This window comes from Pagrus pagrus (assembly GCF_965226575.1).
Source record: "Pagrus pagrus genome assembly, chromosome: 10".
NCBI classification, from domain to species: Eukaryota; Metazoa; Chordata; class Actinopteri; order Spariformes; family Sparidae; genus Pagrus; species Pagrus pagrus.
The window spans coordinates 23,716,794-23,739,283 of record NC_140194.1 but is presented as its reverse complement, the minus strand read 5'-3'; the positions used below and the strand labels follow the sequence as shown (position 1 = coordinate 23,739,283).

The 22,490-nt window shown below is 39.7% G+C and overlaps 1 protein-coding gene across 1 annotated transcript; it reads right to left on the bottom strand.

Moving 5' to 3' along the window:
- Nucleotides 1-1,743: 1,743 nt before the first annotated feature.
- On the bottom strand, nt 1,744-22,233 carry LOC311263233 (uncharacterized protein). Its single transcript, XM_084363155.1, has 22 exons — nt 21,780-22,233; nt 20,053-20,215; nt 18,197-18,349; nt 17,886-18,046; nt 17,086-17,154; nt 16,747-16,851; nt 16,473-16,611; nt 16,120-16,205; nt 15,795-15,896; nt 15,260-15,401; nt 14,970-15,145; nt 10,643-10,822; nt 9,725-9,887; nt 8,936-9,100; nt 8,614-8,774; nt 8,391-8,459; nt 7,464-7,568; nt 7,203-7,341; nt 6,003-6,088; nt 5,751-5,852; nt 3,514-3,655; nt 1,744-3,402 (listed from the first exon to the last, which is right to left on the bottom strand). Exons 1-22 carry the CDS (start codon nt 21,939-21,941, stop codon nt 3,224-3,226), a joined length of 2,949 nt encoding a protein of 982 aa, XP_084219281.1. The 5' UTR covers nt 21,942-22,233; the 3' UTR covers nt 1,744-3,223.
- Between the last annotated feature and the right edge of the window lie 257 nt (nt 22,234-22,490).

The following is a 22,490-nucleotide window of genomic DNA, read 5'->3' as shown; positions in this document are numbered from 1 at the left end:
CTACAGGCATAAAAGAGTAAAAAACAAGCGTCACCAGGAAAGACTCAATAATGAGATGACAGAAGACCCAACGACTGCCAACAAAAAGAAAGCTGTTTTAAAGAGACTCCGAGGAGTTTGCTTTTGGTAATAAAAGAGTCTCATATTAATGTGGATGAATCTACGTTACCCACTTCTTAATGAGTCCATTTTCAATAAATATATTGTTTTGTCTTTATAGTTATTTTGATATTATTATTTAGTGGTCGGCTCGCCTAGCATTTCCTAGTTTTGGTTTCCCGGACGCTGCCCGGCGGGTCATGGGAATAACGCCGCCGGATCGCCGTTTATGGTCGGAACTACGACAATACCTGTTCGTCTTCGAACCTCCGACTTTCATTCTTGATTAATGAAAACATTCTTGGCAAATGTTTTTCATTTTAGTCCGTCTTGCGTCGGTCCAAGAATTTCACCGTGTGCACAGAGGCTCATGGGAAATGTAGTGTGAAAACACTTCGCTTTCAGAAACTCCTCATAGTCACTTTAAAAGAAAAACCAGTCCTGTTTAAATAACAGGTTCAATGCAACAGGTGATTCACATGCTCCAAGCCCGCTGTGTGTATTAAATGTGGCGACCGGCTCTGCACCGCTTCATCACTTTGCAGAAAACTTAAACTCTGCCTGCGTTCTGGGTTAAAGCAGATTATCCTGAGATGGCCACAAAAGCACTGAAAACTTGCTTCCATTACAAACATATTATCTTTGTGAAGCGAGAAGTTTTCCGAGGTGACGGCAGCAAAAACGAGATTACAGAGAGTATATTATAGTTAGTTGTAACATAGATGTATTTATTGAATTAAAAATGTTAACAGAAAACCATGTGACCGTCTGCAATCGTTTTTATATTATATGTGTAAACAGGTAAACGTATGTTATATAACTTTTTCACTTGAAAAAAAAAAATGTCCACCCGTGAACGGTCCACAGTGAAAAAATGCTGGGGAACCCCTGTCTTAAGCTATTTAGAGAAGTAGCCAAGCCTTGGCTGAAGTGTCAAGAAGTTAGCATTACCAGCAGATGGCGTTGCAGAAATGACGTCACTTTAATAAAAAAGGATTTAAATGGACGTTATACCTTTAGACAATTACTTTCACCAAATTTGAATTGTACTATCATAGAAACATCATACAACTTCAGAAACCCTGTATAAACCCCAAAAAGGATGCCAGTTGTCATAAAATGTTGTCATTGAAATGCTGACATTTTTATTAACCTTTATTTATACAGGTAAATCTCATAATATACTATCAGTATGACAGTATGTCAGCTGACCACTATTCCACTTGACATAGAGTAAGATGTCCATTTGACATTGAAAGTGATTTAATAACCATTTACAAGTGGATATGTAGGCCTATCTTTATGTCAGGTGTCATGTAATGTGCATGCAGGTGTTACAGTATGAATGCTTATGTATACCCTCTTCAAATGAAGTGTTACTGAAAGTTGTTTTGTTGGTTTGTGGTTGTTTTCATGAGGTAGTGATTTGTTGGAAATCTGTGAAGTGTAGAGGTACATCTAGGGAAGCAATAGTCATTCTGTTGTTTCAAATCCAGTGTATATAACATTCTTAGATTCTCAAAACACAAGATGTAGAACTCTGGACTGAAAATGAACATATATATTACATTATCTGTCAAGTATTACATTATTTATTTATTTATTTCGGCATGTTATTAGACAGTCATCATCACACATCATCTTAGTTAAAATCAGGTAGTACACATGACCGAAAGGGAAAGCGGGAGAAGCAGATGCTTATCTAGTCCCGCCCCCGTTACCCACAGAATACATTATTTCCACAAATTATATTTCTTTTGTATTTTGACATACATGTTACAGCAGCATGCAGTGAACAGAGCTGCAGTCAGTTATGAAAAAAAAAAAAAACTCCTGAAAATGTAATAAATTCCCAATAATGTAATAAGGTATTACATTATCGGTAAAAATGTTATTACAATATCAGTCAGATTATTTTATTACATTATTGGTGAAGTTATTGCATTATTGGGTTTTATTACATTTTCAATCGAGTTAAGTGCAAATTTTATTACATTTTCAGGCGTTATTACATTTTCAGGAAATTATTACATTATAGGGTGCTACAGGGAGTTTGTGGTTTAGGGTCGCTCTTGGTCAGCGCAGGTCAATACATACATTGTGTTGTTCAGATGAAGCTCAGAGAAGAGCGCATGAGTTACAATGCTGCGTCACGTTTATGTTTACAGGTAAGCAAGCCACAAAACCCACATCTGGAACTATGAATTAGTGTCTCTTAGGGTCAGAGTGTAAAGAGAGTTGGCTGTTTACTCCGTTGTTATTATGTTGATGTTTGGTTAATAGTTGTTAGAAAATATCGCACTGGCAGCTAAGATAACCGCTAACATGCTAAGAAGACTACGCAGTCGTACGTGTGTTGTTTTGTGTGTTTGTACTATAAACCTGTAAACAATGTAGCCAGTAGGCAGGAGCCACAATACTTTCATTTTCATATTATTTGATGGTTTGTGCCACACTTCTGTGTTGATGTATTGAAGAATGTGTCTCGATGAAGTTTGAATAAGTTTGCAGGTCAATACATACATTGTGTTGTTCAGATGAAGCTCAGAGAAGAGCGCATGAGTTACAATGCTGCGTCACGTTTATGTTTACAGGAAGAAATAAACAACATACAACTCCAAGCACACTGTGGATGATTCAAGTGTGCTACACTTATCTAAACCTAAGGCAGCTATTGAGCAGCATTAGCACTCATTTTGAGTCAAATGTCAAGTCATTCACTCTTCTTTTAGCATTTTTTTATTCTCTACCAACCCCTGAGGAAAATATCTCTTTAATAGCTAAATGGATAACTGTGTTCACTTGCAAGTTGCTAACTTTAGCTCTTTTCCTTCTGGTGCAGGTAAACTGCAGTGATGAGAGCTGTGACAGTGAAGCAAACAGGAAAGTCGTGGGCTGTAAAACCAAAACAACAAGCTGAAAGACACAATAAAGCTCTATCAAACATCAGGCGTACATTTTCACGTACACAAAGTCACTTTGATCACATGTTCATATAATTTAATGATTAGTGCACCTTTAACCAAAATGGGTTTTATATTGAAAGGTTTAATTTTGCTCAATGTGTCCGTGAGCTAATTACACTCTTCAGGTAATCTCTGTCTCAATAGTTTTTCTGAGTAGTTTATCTGAGTTGGACCTTCATGGAATAAGGTTTTGGCGTCTGGGTCGTTCCATAAACAGGAGTGAAGTCGGGCTCTCCTGCATCCTCAGGCCAGATGAACTTGAACCTCCTCAGCAGAGTCACCAGGATGAGGAAGAGCTCCATACGAGCCAGACCCTCTCCGAGACACACACGAGGACCTGCGGATTTAAATACTTGCTTATTTTCTATGACCTTATGTCATTTCCAAAAGCAAACCTCCCATCAGTCATTTAGTCTCATCTCTTAAAGTAATGATCATTTTCACTCACCTGTAGAGAAAGGCATGAAGGCCTCTGGCTTCACAAACTCTCCCTTTTCATCAAGGAAGTTTTCAGGGTTGAATTCGTGGGCAGATTTCCACTGTCCCTCCTCATACAACACTGAGGACAGATTGGGGATGATAGTGGTTCCCTGAAGAACACAAGTACAAGATGAAAGGATGTCTATTAAAATGTGAACAAAGAATAATGACTTTCACACCACTGTGGATTGACTGTCCTTTGCTTTTACATAGAAACCCCAGGGTTCAATCTGGAAGCCTGAGAAACGAGCGTCTAATCAGTGTTGGTCGACAAGTAATACTGCCTTTAAAAATCCTTTTAAATCCCCAGACAAGGGGAGGACATGCACATTAACTGTATTTTATATTTACAGTATCTGTATATATGTTATATGTGTGTGTTGCAACTTACTTTACCAAGAAAGTAAAAGACATCAGCTCCTTATTTACTCCTATGCCCTTCCAGAAAGCACCTCCCGAATCCCTCACCTATGACGGCCTTACCTGCTTCAGCCCTCTCTCCTCTGAAGATGTTCACACACTAGTGATGTCTAACCGTGGCACCACCTGTTCCCTTGACCCGATTCCCTCCTCTATTCTCCAAAACATCTCACGAGACATCTTGCCTTTCCTTACCACCCTGATCAACTCTTCCCTCACTTCAGGCCGTATTCCAGCTCCTTTCAAGACAGCTGCAGTAAAGACACTCCTAAAGAAACCCACCCTAGACTCAGCTGACATCCGCAACTACAGACCTGTATCTCTTCTTTCATTCCTCTCGAAAACCCTGGAACACGCCGTCTACAACCAACTGTCCTCCTATCTTTCACAAAACGACTTACTTGACCCTAATCAGTCAGGCTTCAGGACTGCTCACTCCACTGAGATGGCCCTCCTCACAGTGCCTGAGTCACTCTGTACCGCCAGAGCCTCGTCCCACTCGTCAATCCTCATTCTCCTCGACTTATCCTCTGCGTTTGACACAGTCAACCACCAATCCTCTTGCTGAACTTGGCATCGCTGACTCTGCTCTAACCTGGTTCACATCATACCTGACAAATCGCACCTTTCAGGTCACGTGGAATGGCTCCTTGTAAAAACCCTGCTTTCTGGAAACTGGTGTCCCTCAAGGCTCAGTACTAGGACCACTTCTGTTTTCACTACACCCAATTGTTCCTCTCTTTTCCCCCATCCTCCTCCAATACCCATGTTGCAACGCGCATCATGGAATGTCTGGCAGACATCTCTGCTTGGACAACTGCGCATCACCTCAAGCTCAACCTTAGTAAAACTGAACTCCTCTTCATCCTGGGGAAAGAATGCCCTCACATGGACCTGTCAGTCACTGTCGAGGACGTCACAGTATTGCCTTCGACTGCGAGGAACCTGGGCGTAATCCTCGACGACGGACTATCCTGCACCCCCAACATCACTGCGGTTGCCCTCTACAACATCTGCAGGATCCGGTCTTTCCTCACAAAGGAAGCAACGCAACTCCTGGTCCAAACGCTGGTCATCTCCCACCTCGACTACTGCAACTCACTCTTGGCTGGACTCCCAGCCTCTGCGACTAAACTGCTGCAACGTATCCAGAATGCTGCAGCATGCTTCGTTTTCAATCTACCCAAATTCTCTAATGTGACCCCCCTCCTCCGTGACCTCCACTGCCTTCCTGTTGCGGCCCGCATCTGATTCAAGTGGTGGTGAAACGAACTTCCGACCAATGTCAGGACAGCAGAGTCACTTGCCATCTCCCGCAAAAGACTCAAGACTCACTTGTTCAGACTTCACCTCGACCCTGCATAGCATGACTCCCCCCCACCCCACCCGCCCCCAAAAAAACTTATATGCACTTGTATGTTCTTACCCTTAGCACTTAAACCATAGCACTTATGTACTTAAGGTATCCTTGATAAATAGCAGCTATCATGCTGAGATGAGGGCTTGCAAATTGTTTCTATTTTTTCTTTTCTACTTTATCAACGGTGATATGTTGTGGTTTCTTTCTTGTGACAAATGTACTTATTGTACTGTAAGTCGCTTTGGACAAAAAGTGTCTACAAAATACCCTAAATGTAAATGTAAATGTAAATGTTGCATGAAGCCACTACAATTGTCATTTTGTTGTCCAACCCTGTGTTATTTGATGACTAAATTACTTAAATACCTTGAAATGAAGACTTTTCTGTATTTTTTATTAAGACACAAACTATATGTTATACTCACCCTGGGAATGGAGTATCCCATTAACTCTGTGTCTTTAGTGGTGCAGTGGAAAACACTGAGAGGGACTGTGTTCGCCATCCTCTGGCTCTCATGGATGACAGCCTGCATCACAGAGACAGCTGTTAGACACTCTATCATTTCAGATATATATAAGATAAGTGAGATTTTACATTTCACCACTTTTTGAGCGAAAGGAGACAAAAGATAAAAAATAGACATGCAAATATGAATATGACCCCGTCATCCTTTTACCTGCACATAAGGCATCCTGTGTCTGTCTTCAAAACTGACTTGATCCTTCCCATCCAGAACTTCGTCTATTTCCTGCTGACAACGCTCTGAGGAGTGCAGAGATAAACAGAGAGTGAGACAGTTCACAGCAGGATAGAACAATGCAAGGTTTTTCTCAGTTTATGTGCTACATGGCAGCTTGCAAAAGATAAGTGTGAATCTTTCAAATTATTTCTAGAAATGACAAATAGATGTTTCCCTAAAAACAAAGAAGTAGAAAGAAGAAAAGGCTTGAAAAGGAAGAATAGTCTAGAGGTAAACCCATTATTTACACAAGTAAAAGTGCAGATACAGACAAAAGAAAAAGAAAAAAGACTCTGGTAAAAGTAGAAGTACTGATTCAACTTCTTTACTCAAGTAAAAATAAGAAAGTACAGGCTCTGAAATGCAAGTATAAAAGTCAAAAGTTTTCCTCTGAAGGAAATTTCAACCAGCCATTTCTGTGCAAAGCTAACTGAAGCCCATGTCATATTAATACAATTAGAAGACTATTAAACTCAGAGGTAGAATCAGTAGGATTTGTCCAAGCTAAACACAGCAGAAAGATAGCTGGTTGGTGAGTGTCATTCCCAGGACAAATCCGGCTACAGGGTCTCTGCAGATACAAGACACCACACCTTTTCTCCCCATTCCAGTCTCCCTGTCTGTCTGTTTCCATCTTTTACGTCGTTTCGCCTTGCTACCTCTGCTGTGCGTGATATGCACTGACAGGCTGAAATCAGTCAAAATGAAAATAATCCATAATTCCCCTCAACTGCATTCAAACTAAAGCCTTGTTTTGAAATTGTGAGGAGTAGAAAGTGCAGATATTTGTATTAAAATGTAGGGAGGAAAAGAAGCAAGAATCCTGAAAAAATCTACTTAAATACAGTAACAAAGTCTTTGTACTTTGTTACTTCCCACCTCTGGTTACCATGCCAACATTTGCTAAACACAAAGTACAAGGCTGATGGGATGTCATTAGTTTTGCAGGTATTTGATGATCAACCAAAACAATGGAACAATTTTAGCATGACATTTGTGCTTGATGTATAGTCAGAGTTGACTCAGAATCACAGACCTCCGTACAAAAAGTAATCATTCAGTAATTGTTGAGATATTTCAGTCTTGTGGAGTTTGCAGACTGTTAGTAACTGACAGATGACAGAGATACAGACATACCCTGTATGTGTGGATAATTCATTAGATAGAGGAAGGCAGCGAGCAGGGTGTTGGCGGTCGTGTCTGTCCCAGCAAAGTGAAGATCCAAAAGAAATGCACAAAGCTGGTCTTCAGAAAATGACGAGCCATCATCTCCTCTCTTTGCAGGCAGACAACAGAGTAAAGTAAACACTCTTCATTCTGTCACCTCCAAGGCGGGTTCAATGTTCACAGCAGCTGCTCTGAACAGAATTCTTCTTATTAACAAAAAGACACACACACCTTATCCATTTCATCCAGGTAGCTGTCTATGAAATGCCGTGGCTTACCAGGAACTCTGGACTTTTTGTTCTCCGCCAACATCTCCAAACGTCTTTCATGTGAAATCTGGTGAGGAAAAAAGTTTTAGAAATATTCTTAAACAAATGTTGAGGTTAGGGTTTTCTCATGGGCAAGTCTATTTAACATGGAGTAAGGCTTTATTTCCCAGGTTTATTGGATGGTGACAGTGCAGAAGCAGACAGGAAATGGCAGAGAGAAGACTATGCCACGCAAACCAAAAAAGGGACAACCATGCATGGTTTTGCAACCATGCAGCCATGTGGTTGCGCTGTGTGTGTGCTGATGTTAATGACTTCATAGCAAAAACAATTTCACACAGGTATTTTTAGTCCATGGTACTGTAATGTTCAAGGCCCTGTCTCACAATTGTATTGTAACCCTTCACCTCATCATGGCGCTGTGACTGTAGCTCCACTTAATTGTTGTGACATGTTGCAAAGTCCCTTCATTTTACTGCAGATGCTGCGTCACAATGAATCATCCATCATTCTCCATTTATCACCCTGCTAGCAATTTTACTAAAGTTCATATTCATCCATCTTTCCTTCACTAATTATTTGTTCCCTTCTTTATTCCCTAAGTCTTTCCTCCTTCTTTCCTTCCTAATTTTTTAGCCATGCTTGTAGCTGCATGAAATACTTTTCATGCACTTTTCGAGATCATTGAGATCTGGAGTTACCATCTACATACGACTACCAAATACCTGCAAAACCAAATATTACCATGAGCCTAAGCTGCACTAGTGCTAATTATCTAGAGTCAGCATGCTAACATATTTAGCTAATATGCTAAGCTTGTCAAACAGCCTTACTGCTATTAATCAAACTTGTAAGCTTCTATCTCTGGTGAGTGACATGAATGACAGACCTTGAACATCTTAAATGCTTTCTGAAAGGGCAGTGGGAGGTTGCGCACCATCGGTATGGAGTCATAAATCTGTGTGGGAGAGAAAAATGTAAAATAAGTTTAAAGACTCCTTTAAGTGTTGTGAGCATTGTATAGGTAAATCTAAGAGATAAAAGTTCAACAGAAAGCAAAGTCTTTGTGAGCAAGTGCTATGAGTGGTTTTCTGGTCAAACATGTGACTCACCAAACCCCAGCGGCTGTTGATTATTTTGGAGGTCTCATGAAAAAGACTGACAAAAAACTTCATGAACTCATCGTCGTAGTCAAACCGCTTTGCAAACAGAACTTGGCAGATGATGTTGGAGGCTGCGTTGTGGAACATCAGCTGGGGGCTCATGGGCTTACCTGGTAAAATAAAATGAAGGAAAAAAAGATGTTATAAAGATGTTGGCTTCTGGATTTTTGGTTTTCAGTACAGACCTCAAAAGATCCATTTCTGAATCCTGATGTTCTCCTTAATATGTAAGTTTAGCCATACTTGTATCACGTTTGCAGAGCGGACGTACCAACACTCTGCTCCAGTATTTTTAAGATGCCTTGTATCTCTCCCAGGATCCTCTCCTCCATGGACTGTTTCCCCAGACCGAAGTTTCTGAGGGTCATCAGACCAAAGCGTCGCTGCTCTCTCCAGGCAGGGTTATAATCTGCTAGAATCACTCCAGGAGCATCAGCTGCATGCAAAAAGGGTCAAGGCAATACTTAGAAGGAGAGGTGCATTTGTTTTCATGTCATGTATAATGGCATATCAGTCATATCTTACTTTTGATTCTTTAAGTATATTTTGTTGATCATACTGCTGTTAATACTCAAGTAAAAGGTCTGAAAACTACTTCCACTCTTTGCTACCACCAGATGGTGCCAAAACCTTTAAAACCTAATATGAAGCGAGTTTGAGAGTATTTATGTTATTATGAAAAAACAGACTTTCCACTCCAGTCCTGTTTGATTTTATATGTTCCTCATGATGGATTTATTCTCTGAATACTCAGCGCACAATGGAGGCGTCACAACACATAATGTATCTTAGGAATGACTGATGTTTTAAAACTTTTTCCAACATGTACTTTTTGTTAGAAGGAGGGTGTTTTTCAGATTACTCAGTGGTAGAAAGTAACTAGTAGACATTTACTCAAGCTCTTAAGTAATTGTCTTAGCTTGAGTATTTCCACTTGATAGTACTGTGAACTTCTCCACAACTTCCATTCAAAGGGAAATCAGAGCAGAACTTGGACACGATCACTGACTCTGTTGTCCTTAGTTAAACCTGAACCATCCGTCAAATGTCTGCTCTGTACCTTTCACTTGTACAGCATGATTGACCATTTGGTCTTGTGGTCTGCCAGAGAAGTCAGCAGCTTTGTTGACTAGTGCTTCTTTCAAAGCCTGCAGCCCATTGATGACGACTGCTGGCCTGGGACCAATGAAAATGCTGTAGACGTTGCCATAGCGTTTGGCCAACTGTGGACAGAGACACAGTATCATTGTTACTGGGGCTTAAGTGACTGACCTTTAATCAGGGCAATCATCAGACACTGAGCTGGGTAAAATATTACCAAGTTATTATAGGTAGGAGTCGTAATAGCTTTAAAATGAGTCTCATTATCTATAAGCAGCTATTACTGAAAAATACACTTTGGTAGATATTTCTTACCTAATAGATTGAGCTACTTCACTTTAAAATACATTCATTCCTCTGGATTTCACACTGTTAAATCAATGTCTCTGGTCATTTTAGGTGAAGACAGACAGGCCTGATAGTTAGCACAAGTTTTTCAACCCCTCACTCAAAACTGCAAAAAAGAGATAATGCAAATCATGCTCAGATGAAAAAATAACATTTCCTTTTAGATTAAAAGAATGGGTCACTCCATAGAATTTTACCCACGTAGGTTATTAAATCTTACATAATGCACCACTAATTGAATTCAGTACATAAATACAGTGAATAGTTTTTCCCGTTCAGAATCAGAATCAGAATCAGAATACTTTATTAATCCCCGGGGGGAAATTGTTTTTGTTCCAGATGCTCCGTGCAAAGTAGAAATAGAAATATAGCGTGAATGGAAACAAGAGATAAAGATAAAGATATAAATAAAATAGTAGACAATAAAATAAAATTATAAAGTAGACAATCTCAAGTATTCAATGACCACTCCAAGTATTTACAGAGTGGTCTACAGAGTATTTTACTTGATAACATTAATCAACTTCACCCTCTCCAGATCTGCCAGGGGGTTCTCCAGATTGAGCTCCAGCAGGTTTCCAAAGATGGGGATGGGTTGGGGGCCTGGAGGGAAATTTTTGGCCCTGCTGGATGGAAAGAGGACCAGGACGAGCAGAACTCCCACAGCCAAGAGTAGAACCACAGATGCAAACATGATGAAGTTTTGATTCTGATGAACTTACACTCTCCTCTGCCTTTATATTAGCTTTAGAAACACACAACCTTTGCACAGTCATGATGTAAGAGTTGTTACATCATGTTTTTCAATTGTTAACCAGTGATTTGATCAACTCATAATCAATCAACAGTCATCTACTAGACATGTCTCTCATCATAGCTGCATTGTTCTCTACTGTATACTCCACTGACACTGGCAGATTTTATTAGCATTATATTCAAACTGTGCTGATCCAATTAGCGTTCTGTTTCAGTTGTGAATAACTTAAGAATAAGTTTCTATCTATCTATCTATCTATCTATCTATCTATCTATCTATCTATGATGAACAACACCATTTAAGTTATTCTTACACTTTACTACACTGAAGTGCAGTAAAATAATATCCTTGAATGGCCCAAAGGAAGACCTGAGCTTCTACATCCCAGATACACAGTTATCACTGAGGGGAGCAGTGTCAGTCTGCAGTGGGTGCTGAGTGACTGCTATGACCATATCAGTTAATGGGTTAAAGCAGTTTATCAATACGTGGCTGTTAACACCGCTACTTAGAAAACAGTGTTGTAACTTTTAGACTTCGTGACTTGTAACTTTAACACACTTTTAATTGTTTTTACTATACATACTTCTTGCTTTCTATACATCTGTTAGACAGGTTCCCTTTACTTTGTCTTTCTTATTGACTGTTTAAGAAAGAAGACAAAACAGAGAGACGTTTGGTGCCTTCATGGTTAGCTCAAATATGCAATACATCCTGCAGATGTTTTTACATCCCTCTGCCAAATGTAGTTTTAAACAATGAAGGATGTGGAACATGTTTGTTCAAGATGTACTTCACCTGTGCAATATAATGCAATCCATTAGAGCAGACCTACAGTAAAACGACAGTACCGTTATGAAGTTTGTTTGATGTATGAAGTATTTTTAACTGTCTTTATCCGTACAAAGCCTTTCAAAGTTCATAGGGTTTTTATTGACACTCTCAGAGAGGTGTTGATTCTACTATGTGGTCACTTTTCAGATCATAACCAACTCTTTCAGTGTGTAATTAAGACCTCTGCCACTGTCACTGTCACTCCACAGTGTAATATATTTATTCATATTGTCAAAAGTAGTATTTTTGCAATTTTTTTTTTTTTAACTAATAAATGCATACCATTGAAATACTATTACAATGCTACGTTTACCCTGTTATACAAGGAATGTCACACACCAGCCTCAGGACAGACAAAACTGGCCAGAATGACCTTCATCATTTCAGTCCCACATAAATCAATTACACATCAATACATGTCATGGAATACCTGACTGATCAGTAAGTATACATATCATCATAACAGTACAATTTGAATACATGTCAGCACTACATATACATATTAAAGAATATAATTTGAATACATAAGCAGTTACAGTGGTAGACATATCAAAGCATGTATTTTAATGGGATCAACATACACAAATAAAACACTGTACCCTCTAATCAGTGCGACAAAAAGAAGCATAAATCTGTTTTATGATGTATTTTTACATATGGTTAAGGTTTGGTTAGGTTTGGGTACAAAAACAACTTGATTTGGTTTAGGGAAAGACCCTGGTTTGGGTTTGAGTAAGTACACAGTTAAAGCTGCTGTAAGCATCATCGTTTTGTTTAATTTCCTGTCCGTTAAGCAGTTAGCAATCCCACATGCAAGCTCCATAAAGAGGCACCACATGAACGCACAGCGCCTCTTTATGGAGTTCTCCGTTCTGATTGGATAAAGTGTGTAGGGATACCAGAAAATGTGTGAGCTGGAGGAGACAAGACATGGGGTTAGTGACTTATCACTCTATAACAGTGACTGATGAATGATGACTGTTGGAATATAGAGCTATTCTTTTTTTAAAAAGTCACATACAGCAGCTTCAAGGGTTAGAGAATGATTCTGATCCCGATACCGTTGTTCTTCTTGAAGACGTCATTCTAGAGTACATGACTCCTTTCTTCTCACTCTCTGTGGACTTGGTCCTTTGTCATCTTCTGTTGCTGCCTTGATTTTACTACATCCAAAGCTCAGTTGTTCTTACTCTCACAAACCCCAAACCTTCCCATGCCATAATCAAAGATTTAAAATCTCTCATCATCTGTAACTTCCCTCATGTTCCTTTTAGCCTTTTCAGTGCACATATCATATCTGAGTTAAAAGTTAATCTTATTAGTTTAGCCTGGTGGAATCAGGTTATAGTTCTTGGTGAAGGGCAGGACGGGTCTCAGTCCTAAAGAGAACTCATGACCTATCTGTCTTCTCAATATAACGGGTATGATTTTCTTCAGCATAATTGTGCAGAGGTTGTCTAGTTTCTCAAAAGAAAGTGATAAGTGAATCGATATCTCAGTGAATAAAGTTAAACCAAGTTTTTCTGAAATCTTGGAGCATTCAAACATTGTCTCGCACCAAATTCAGGCAGCAAAGAGTGTAATAATTAACTTTCATGTGGTACTCTTACACGTGTCATTACAACAAGTGAGTGTCCAACAAGTTCGTCGAACCGTATGATGTAGATCATTACATGAATGTTATTTATTTTTGTTACGCCATGCAAACAAACGTTGTGCACTCAAGATCATAGAGACGTGATAACCCTACTTCATACTGTATGTCTGTACTTTTCAAACAGAAAACACGCGTTTTATATTGTGATATTTAGATAACAACTGGAAATTAAATGAAATATAGCAGACAGCAAGTGGGCTGTATATAGCAAGGGTCATTTACCTTGATAAGCCAGCTCCAACTTCATGAGTCAACAGTTCCTCATCCATGAGGCAGCATTTTTACCACGAATGTCAGGAATACATAGAAACAGGGCTGCTGACAAAAGTTCAATGCCTTAAAAAACACTGCAGCCAGTTCCAGTGAATGGCTTTATGTAGGAAGTAAATGGAGTTACTGGGGCAAAGATAGATACGTGCTGAATCTTAAAACTAGCTACTGATGTTATAAAGAGATGTGTTTGTTGTTCTTCTTGCTATTAAGAGATAGCTGAAGAGGCTTGGTTGGTTTGGCAGCATGTTGTCAATGTTGGCGGGAACAGCCTGACATTCTGAAACACCTCCATTGCGAAACCCCTCCATCCCGACACACCCCACTCCGACACACTGCTGTTCCGAATCCGACTTTCAACTTCCAATTACTTCCCAATATGGTTAGGGTTAGGGGTTAGGGTCAGGGGTAACACAATAGCCTTTTCGGAATAGCGGGGTCTTTAGAAAAAATGAGAAACCGCGCCATTACGATGAATGGAAGTCTATTTTCGGAACAGCAGGATTTCGGAAAAGCGGGGTGTAACCAATGTTGGCATCAACTGCTCAGCTTAACGTGTTGGTAGCTTGTTGTTTTAGCTAGCATTTTAACAGCTGATGGCTTTAGCTGCTGATATTATAGACAGAGGTGTATATGGGTGATTGCTGAAGGTAAGGTAGGTGAGGTGGATGGTTGGTTTGTTTTCCAGTGCCTTAGGCAGCTCTATAGGTAGCTTAACATGTTCTTACCTGGCTACTGTTAGCTTCTGTTCTTCCTGCTTGCTAATGTAATGTAACTGAGGAAGATGGTTTGGTTTGTTGTGTCATTGGTCAAGCAGCACGCGACCAGTGAAGGCAGCATGCTAGGTAGCTGTTTGTTGCTAATGATGCTAGTTTGTTATGAACATTTGCTTCAGAGGGCTGCTTTGGTTGTGTTAGCACGGGTCACGAGGAGACTGCTGAGCTCTGTTGAGTCTTCTGTGTGTTGGCGCCCACCTGGTGACGACCTTGTAGTCTAGCCTGCACTTTTATACTCATGCACAGCTCCAATTTGAAATTTTCTTTGGTATGACTGTTAGGGGATATGCTTCATGAGAGGTTTTTCATTCAGAATGAATTGATGAAAAGATTTGAATCGGCAGCCTTGACAGTAACCCTACTATCAAGGCTGCGTATTCAAATCATCCTATTTTAGCCTCAGTAGATGCAACGATGGCCCTAAGTGTATCGTACATGCCATTACGGGTGGCACAAACAGCCCTCTATCGTTTTCATTGTATTTGTTCCCATCTGCTAGTGTTGATCTGGATTAACCTCCACTGCTCCTGCTGTGTGTCGACAGACTGCATTACTCAGTTGCTCTGGGTTCGATCTTCATGCGATAAGGTTTGGGAGTCAGAGTAACCCCATAGACTGGTGTGTAGTCTGGCTCTCCTGCATCCTCAGGCCAGATGAACTTAAACTTCCTAAGCAGCGTCACCATGATGAGGAAGAGCTCCATGCGAGCCAGACCCTCTCCAAGACACATACGAGGACCTGAGAAACGAAAAAGACCTCAAAGTCATCTACAACAGTTTGGTGTGCATGCCACAGCAGGCCTGATATACAATGAGACCTATGCTGCGTTGTTTTGTTATCATGCCCTCATACCTGCGGAGAAAGGCATGAAAGCCTCAGGTTTAACAAACTCTCCCTGGTCGTTGAGGAAGTTTTCAGGGTTGAATTCATGAGGAAATTTCCACTCTCCCTCCTCATTCATCAAAGAGGTCAGGTTAGGGATGATCAGCATACCCTGAGGAGAACATTAAGAAGAAAGGACAAAGAGGAGGGCGGGAAACATTTGTAAGAGGTAAGCCTTACTTAAACTACGGAAGGTAATGTTTTAGCCCTTATTTATGTATGGTGCAAACACAATGTTAAGAGGATCTGCTGCCTACATTGACAGCAGCTTAACTGTGTTCTTACAATCAGTGAAATCAAGCAAATCATGATGTACAGAAATAGGCAGAAAGGTCACATTCCACTTTGTTCCCTGCAGACTCATCTTACCTTGCCTCCAATTGCAGCACTGGTACAAATAACTTTTTTTCCACATACAGCCATACAGCACGGTAAAGTTTATTTCTCCAACACTTCACTAATCTGTCACTATGCTAAACACTATTGAACACCAGGTGCTTCTTACTCTGGGAATGGAATATCCCATGAGCTCCGTGTCTTTAGTCGTACAGTGAGGCACGCTGAGTGGGACGGTGTTGGCTACCCTCTGCACTTCATGGATCACAGCCTGGATGGAGAGAGATTTAAACAACATGTTCTTATTTATATATTTTCCTTTATATGACCTGGGGCAGAAGTAAAACAAGGCAGGCTCTAGATAAAGAGACCAATAAACTTGCACTTTTATGAATGATCCCTGAAATTTAGCAGATTTTGTGTCATGCGCTAACAAATAAGCCACTCAGACAGATGTGAACACATGAATTAAAAGTGAATTCTGACTGATATACCTGCATGTAAGGCATATTGTGTCTGTCGTTAAAAGTGGCCTTTTCCTTCCCTTCCAACACCGTGTCTATCTCCTGTTGACAACGCTCTGTGAGGTACAGCAGGGGGAGGGGGCAGAAGAATATAATGATGTTAGCAACACCTTGTTTTTATTACACAGTAAAAAAAAAGTGACATTGAAAAAGTCCTGATAAATCGTGTGAGAATGGAGCAAAAGGAAGGAGCCGAATGTGAAGATGTAGCAGAGGAAGAGTTGCTTGTGTGTCCGGATCTCATGTCAGGAGAGGCGACACTCACTCAGCTGACACTGGTGAACATACACAGTCTACATGAAGTTGTTCATGTATAGGCATACCTTGGATGTGTGGGTGGCCCATGAGGTAGAGGAAACCAGTGAGCAGGGTGTTGGAGGTTGTATCAGTCCCAGCAAAGTGAAGATCCAGAGCATACATAGACAGTTGACCTTCTGAGAATGAAGAACCGTCATCGCCTCTCTAGACAGAGAAGAAGACAACACACGTTAAATGAAACAATACCTTACTGATGAATACACATGTACACTATGGGGTGTGAAGAGTCACTCACTTTGACACACACACACACACACACACACACACAGACACACCCACCTTATCCATTTCATCAAAATAGCAATCAACAAAGTCTCGCGGCTCCCCGGGGACTCTGGTACTCTTGTGCTCAGCCAAAAGACGTTTTGCAATTTTCTGACAAGTCTGAAATACATAAGTGAACATTCATAACATGAACATTCATTTTTTTCAACTGACAAACTGCAGATGTATTGGTTGTCATCGTAAATGTGCAGTCAGAGAAAAAAAAAACATTGGACCATTGGTGTTTTTTTTTGTCTTTCATGTTTAATCATCAATATACTTTTTTTTTTTTCAGGCTTTTTTCATAATTTATTGTAAATATTTACAATGAATCTCCAGGCCCAGTAAACGTACCTCAACATTCTTAAAGGCCTTCATGAAGGGCAGTGGCAGGCTTCGAATGAAGGGGAAAGAGTCATACAGCTGTAGAAAAAAAAGAAAAAGTTAATTGATTAGTTTGAAAGCCAAACACATTAGCATATTAGCATTGTCATTGTCAGCATGTCAGCATGCTAAAGTTAGCATTCAGCTCAGAGCACCACTGTGCCTAATTTTATCAGCCAATATTGGCCTATCACACACATAACGGTGTACATGTTGTCGATATCGGCTGATAGGAAAACCTTTTGGTTTTAAAGAACAAAGTGCAGAAAACAATGCCTGGGGTGATTTATAATTATTACATACCAAGTGAATTTTACAGTTTCAGTTCACTGATGTCATTTAAGACAATTATGTTAATTGTTAAATTGTATAATATATTGTCTCCATTTCATGTGTTTAATAACCACATGGGAACCAATAATCCAAGGGATCCCTGCAAAAACTGTGTGTATTGGCCAATTTTTTACTCCCTAATATCAATCGGTCGGGCTCTACACACGAGTGAATCCTCAGCACTACAGCCTCCTTGCATTACAAAATACTGGAGGAAAACTACACAGACATTTTATTTACAGCACTTAATGTATGTAAACGTTCCATTCACTAGCCTAATACAATAACTGTTGTCTGCATTCATCCTGCTCTCTTCCCATGGGTGCTGCAATTGTTTTGTGACATCAGACCAACTGTTCCTTCATGAGGCCGGGTAGATGGCTTTGCCGGAAGTCAGAAAGCCAGAGTTTCTACCACAGACACACACTTTGACTCACCATAGCCCATGGTCCATTGGCTATCTTTGCATTCTCAGTGAAGCACTGTACAATTGTTTTGATGAACATGTCGTCGTACTCGTAGCGTGTACCAAACAGAACCTGGCAGATGATGTTGGAGGACGCATTATGAAACATAACTTGAGGAGACAAGGTTGAGCCTGTGAAAGACATCATTTAGACTGAAGTGAGACAAAGCATTGTACGAGACTACAAAGGAACTTTAAACAAATGAGAGCACAATGCAAGAATCTATATGGCAACAACTCTTGAAAGAGTGAAAAGAAAGTGTCAGGAAGATAATACCATACCAATGCTCTTTTCCAGTGTCTTAATGACGTATTGTATCTCTCCATGAATCCTCTCCTCCATGGAATCCTTCCCCAGACCAAAGTTCCTCAACGTCATCAAGGCAAAGCGACGATGCTCCTTCCAACTAGTACCATAATCCGCCAGAATCACTCCTGCAACAGGTGCAGTGACACAAAGAGCATACAGTCTGAGCTTACAGGAAATATAATGTCATGTTTTATCAAAATATTCTACTGTGATCATCAATGTCCTATTCCAGAGCTCGTCTACTTTCTGGCCTGTGTTATTGTTTATTTTCTGCGGTATCTTTATGTATTTCCTTTATCTACTTTCAATCCTGAGCCATTGCTGTATTGGAAACTGTCATTATAAGAAGCTGACTACTGCCATCCCCCTACCACTGGTTTGGCTGCTGAGAAAAAAAACACTTTTGTGCTATGAAAAACTTTTTTTCTTTTTTTCCTTGATTTTTTTCCTTGATTCTTTTTCTCCTTAGTGTAGATTCAATAAGAAGAATGCACCAGACAAGACAAATACTGTGTTGACCTAGTTAATAAGGTAAAATCTCTTCTGCAAAACAATTGAAATATTGAATCCATGTATTTATTCTTATTTTTTCTCTTTAATTTCACCACTGCTCTGTGTGTATGTGTCTTTATTGGGCGATGGAAATTGAATTACAGCTGTTTTTGACTGATTTATTCATCTATCATGTCATTTCTACCTTCCTCTGTAGTCTCTTCTTATTGTGGGGCTAGGAAAATAGGATTCACACTGTTTTCGTGCAGGAACAAACAACACACTCTATATGTAGATATACTGTATGTACTGTAGGCGAACACTATATTGTCTTGTGGCTGCTATACAGTGTGCATTTTTAAAGGAGCATAATAGCAACAATCTGATGTGATCCTATGCTCACAAATTAAAAAGTACTCTGAAAAGTTGTGGATCCAGACATTCTGACAGCCAGAAACTCATTGTTATGCCAGGCAGGTGCTCCCCGTGTCCATGTGTTGAATGAAATCTCATTAAGAGTTGCAGGGGCTGGCAAAGTTTAGCAGCCTGCTTTCCAAGAAACCCTTCCTCACTTCCTCAGGACTGACTATGAATATTAACACATGATTAATTAGTTTCTCTCTGCACACATTCAGACCAGTTTAATGACTGGTTGGATGTTATGGTTTTGATATGTAGATGTGTGAATGAAGACGTTTTAGTTCATTTCAGACACTTAAAGACAGCGAGTGGTATGAATGAAGGTATATTTGTTCATTAATGCTACCTCCATTGCTTTATATGTACATATAATTTTATTTTATTCTTTTAAATGTGCTGTAATCTTTATATGTATTGTTTTTATATACTGTATGTTGGTATCAGGGCATCATTGCAAGAAAGGGCTTGAAGAAAGGAGACAATTACCAGTTACAGACCTGTGTTCTTTCTTCTGGCGAACTGAATCGCATACTGAACACAGAAACATGTCCAAAGGTGAACTCATGAACGGACTTTAACCCTTGCCTTTGTTTGGTTCCCATACATACACTCCATGCGTAGAAAGAGACACATGACCAACATACTCTATATACCAGGGATCAACCATAACATTTAAATAGAAGTAATAAAGGAGACAGATTACCAGTATTCAAACTAATATATATATATATATGCATTACAAATGAAAGTAATTCATAATTTCGAGATACTTACACTTTAATTAAGTATTTCCATTACTTCCACTGCGTTTTGAAGTAAAAAGTACTTTTTACGCCACTAAATTTATTTGACAAATCAAGTTACTCATTACTGACTCAGATAATCTGAAAAATGCTGAATATCGGATCTGCTCTACCTTTCCTCTGGGTGGTGTCATTGACAAACAGGTCTTGGGGTCGTCCGGCAAACTCATTGGACCTGGTCATGAGAGCCTCCTTCATGGCCTGCAACCCATTGATGACGACAGCTGGCTTGGAACCGATGTACAGACTGTAGACGTTTCCATGAGTCTTCCTCAGCTGGGAAAAGATTACGTCAGTGCTTGGGATACATTTATATTACATAACTTCGGACCTGTATCACTCTTTAAAGGTGCAATTCACTGTAATCACATCAGTCTTGATTGTCTCAAAGGGAGATTTGACTTGCACCATTTCAAAACCACAGTGCAAAAATAGCAGCACACACACTTCAAAACTTGAACAATATATGTATCGGGTGTACGTTAGTGGAAAGAATCAGAGCAAACAAAACTCCAGACTACTTCTTTATCTATTATCTAAAACAACTGTGTTATAGCTTATCAACGTCATCAAAAACAGCATGACTGATAACGTATAACAATAGGTGAGATTGAAACACCAATCAGCAATGAACATACGTAACTGATAAACTGATAAAGATCAATCTGTGAATGAGCCGCCCATACATAACCTTGCTTTACTGAAGGAGATGTCCAGTGATAAGAAACAACGATGTATAATATTACAAGCTGAAAGTATGTGAAATGTGAGCCTGGAAACATATAGCAAGATATAACAAGTTGCATTGTGGGTAACAAATGCAGGTTTTCAAATGCAAGAATGTGTGGAATAAAAAGGTGCATTGATTTTGATAATTTCTTTTGAGGATTTTTTTTACTTTTTTCACATATGTAGTAGTACTCCCCTGTAAACACACTTAATGTGTAAAATGCATTCCTTTAAAGGTGCATTATGTAGAATGGGGAAGAAATATTAATCAGAAGAGAAAGATCTTCAATGACTGACTTTTTATATCCCAAAACAAACTGAATAAACAAACTCTCTTTGTTTTCATTACTGAATAAACTGAATAAACAATCTGACCTTAAAGGACAACACAGCTTCATACTGTTTTACTTTGTTTATATGTGGCGGACCCTGCCACCTTTCTAGCTTCAAACATTGTTGCGGGACTTTATTTTCCTCTGAGAACAGCTTGTTTATTCAATAATGGAAAAAAAAAAAATTTCCTAGTTTGTATCATTGCCTCATTAATATTCTAAATGTTAAAATTCTGAGTTTGAATTTATTCTCCAAAACTGCACAGAGGCCTTTTAAGGTAGCAAGTATCAGATGAGATTATGGAGGCCTTCTGGTATGCAGCACTGTGATGTATGATTGTATGGGGTTTAAGTTGGAAAACGCCCAATGTGTTTGGCCCTTGTCGTTTGGCCCTTGTCGTTTGTTGGCTCTAGTCCAAGATGACAGGCAGTCAACTGTATACAGACATCCATAATATGTTATGTAATCACATGAAAACCGTAGTGGAGCTGGTTTGAGTGACCCTTGTCCTTAGAGTACATCATTGCAAAGTACAAGTACCAACACTTCAGTGGCTTCCACGTGTTTTTTATTTAATGCTTAGATTAAATTCATGCTACAAAATGCAGTGGCACAGCAACCTTTTCAAACTATTAGTGTTGGAGAAAGCAGGACACTGTTCCCACAAAGTATTTAACCTTTTAGGCACAATTAAAGTGCTAATAATAGTACCTGCATCGATGCAGTAACAATTTATCGCATTAGAAGAGCAACATCATTCATTTCAGTGTTTTCTTACCCTCTCAAAGTCCTTCAAGGGGTTTTCTAGGCTCAACTCCAAAATGTTCCCCAGTATTGGCAGGATGATTGGTCCCGGTGGAAAGTTTTTGGGCCTCCATGATTTGAGGAGAAGGAGGATGACGAAAACGCAGACGCAGAGCAGGACGATTGAGGCAATCATGATGGAATGGACTGAAGTGACTGCAGAGGCAGGCTGATGAACTTTGCTTGAGGTGCAGCTCAGCTCTTAGCCCTGCCTCCTCTCCTCTGGCTGACTGCGGGCGGCCCCACCATCTGCACTTCTCTGTTTGTGTACTTTGCTTCTCTGTATTAAAGGTTTGATTGAACAGACACTGGTGACAGGAGAGGTACAGTACATGTGGCTGCAACCTTCAACATATGAGTTTATCTGTGGTCAAGTTTTTTTTTTGTTCTTTTAAACCTTTATTTAATCTCGAGAATCATTTAGTTTACTTAGTTTATCATTTATACCAAAACTAAATAGTGCTACTTTAACAAATTAATTCAAAGGTTTTTTTTAGATACCTCCCCTTCATTTATACCTTTTCTCGATTATTATTTATTTTATACCTTTTCTCAGTCATTATTTATTTTATACCTTTTCTCAGTTATTTTTTCCTCACTGTTTAAATCTTTCTCCACACGTGTTGCTGTCTTGTGGTCTCACCACACGGTGGCACTGTTGCCTTGTTTGTCTCTCGGCCCCGCA

What these genes read in the sequence shown, in the direction of transcription:
- LOC311263233 (XM_084363155.1), bottom strand. Translation starts at nt 21,941, where the DNA reads ATGATTGCCTCAATCGTCCTGCTCTGCGTCTGCGTTTTCGTCATCCTC. An exon ending in TGGGATATTCCATTCCCAGA is followed by an intron (nt 15,402 to 15,794) that starts GTAAGAAGCACC and finishes TGTTCTCCTCAG; the next exon opens with GGTATGCTGATCATCCCTAA. An exon ending in CCCTGGCAGATCTGGAGAGG is followed by an intron (nt 9,888 to 10,642) that starts GTGAAGTTGATT and finishes CTCTGTCCACAG; the next exon opens with TTGGCCAAACGCTATGGCAA.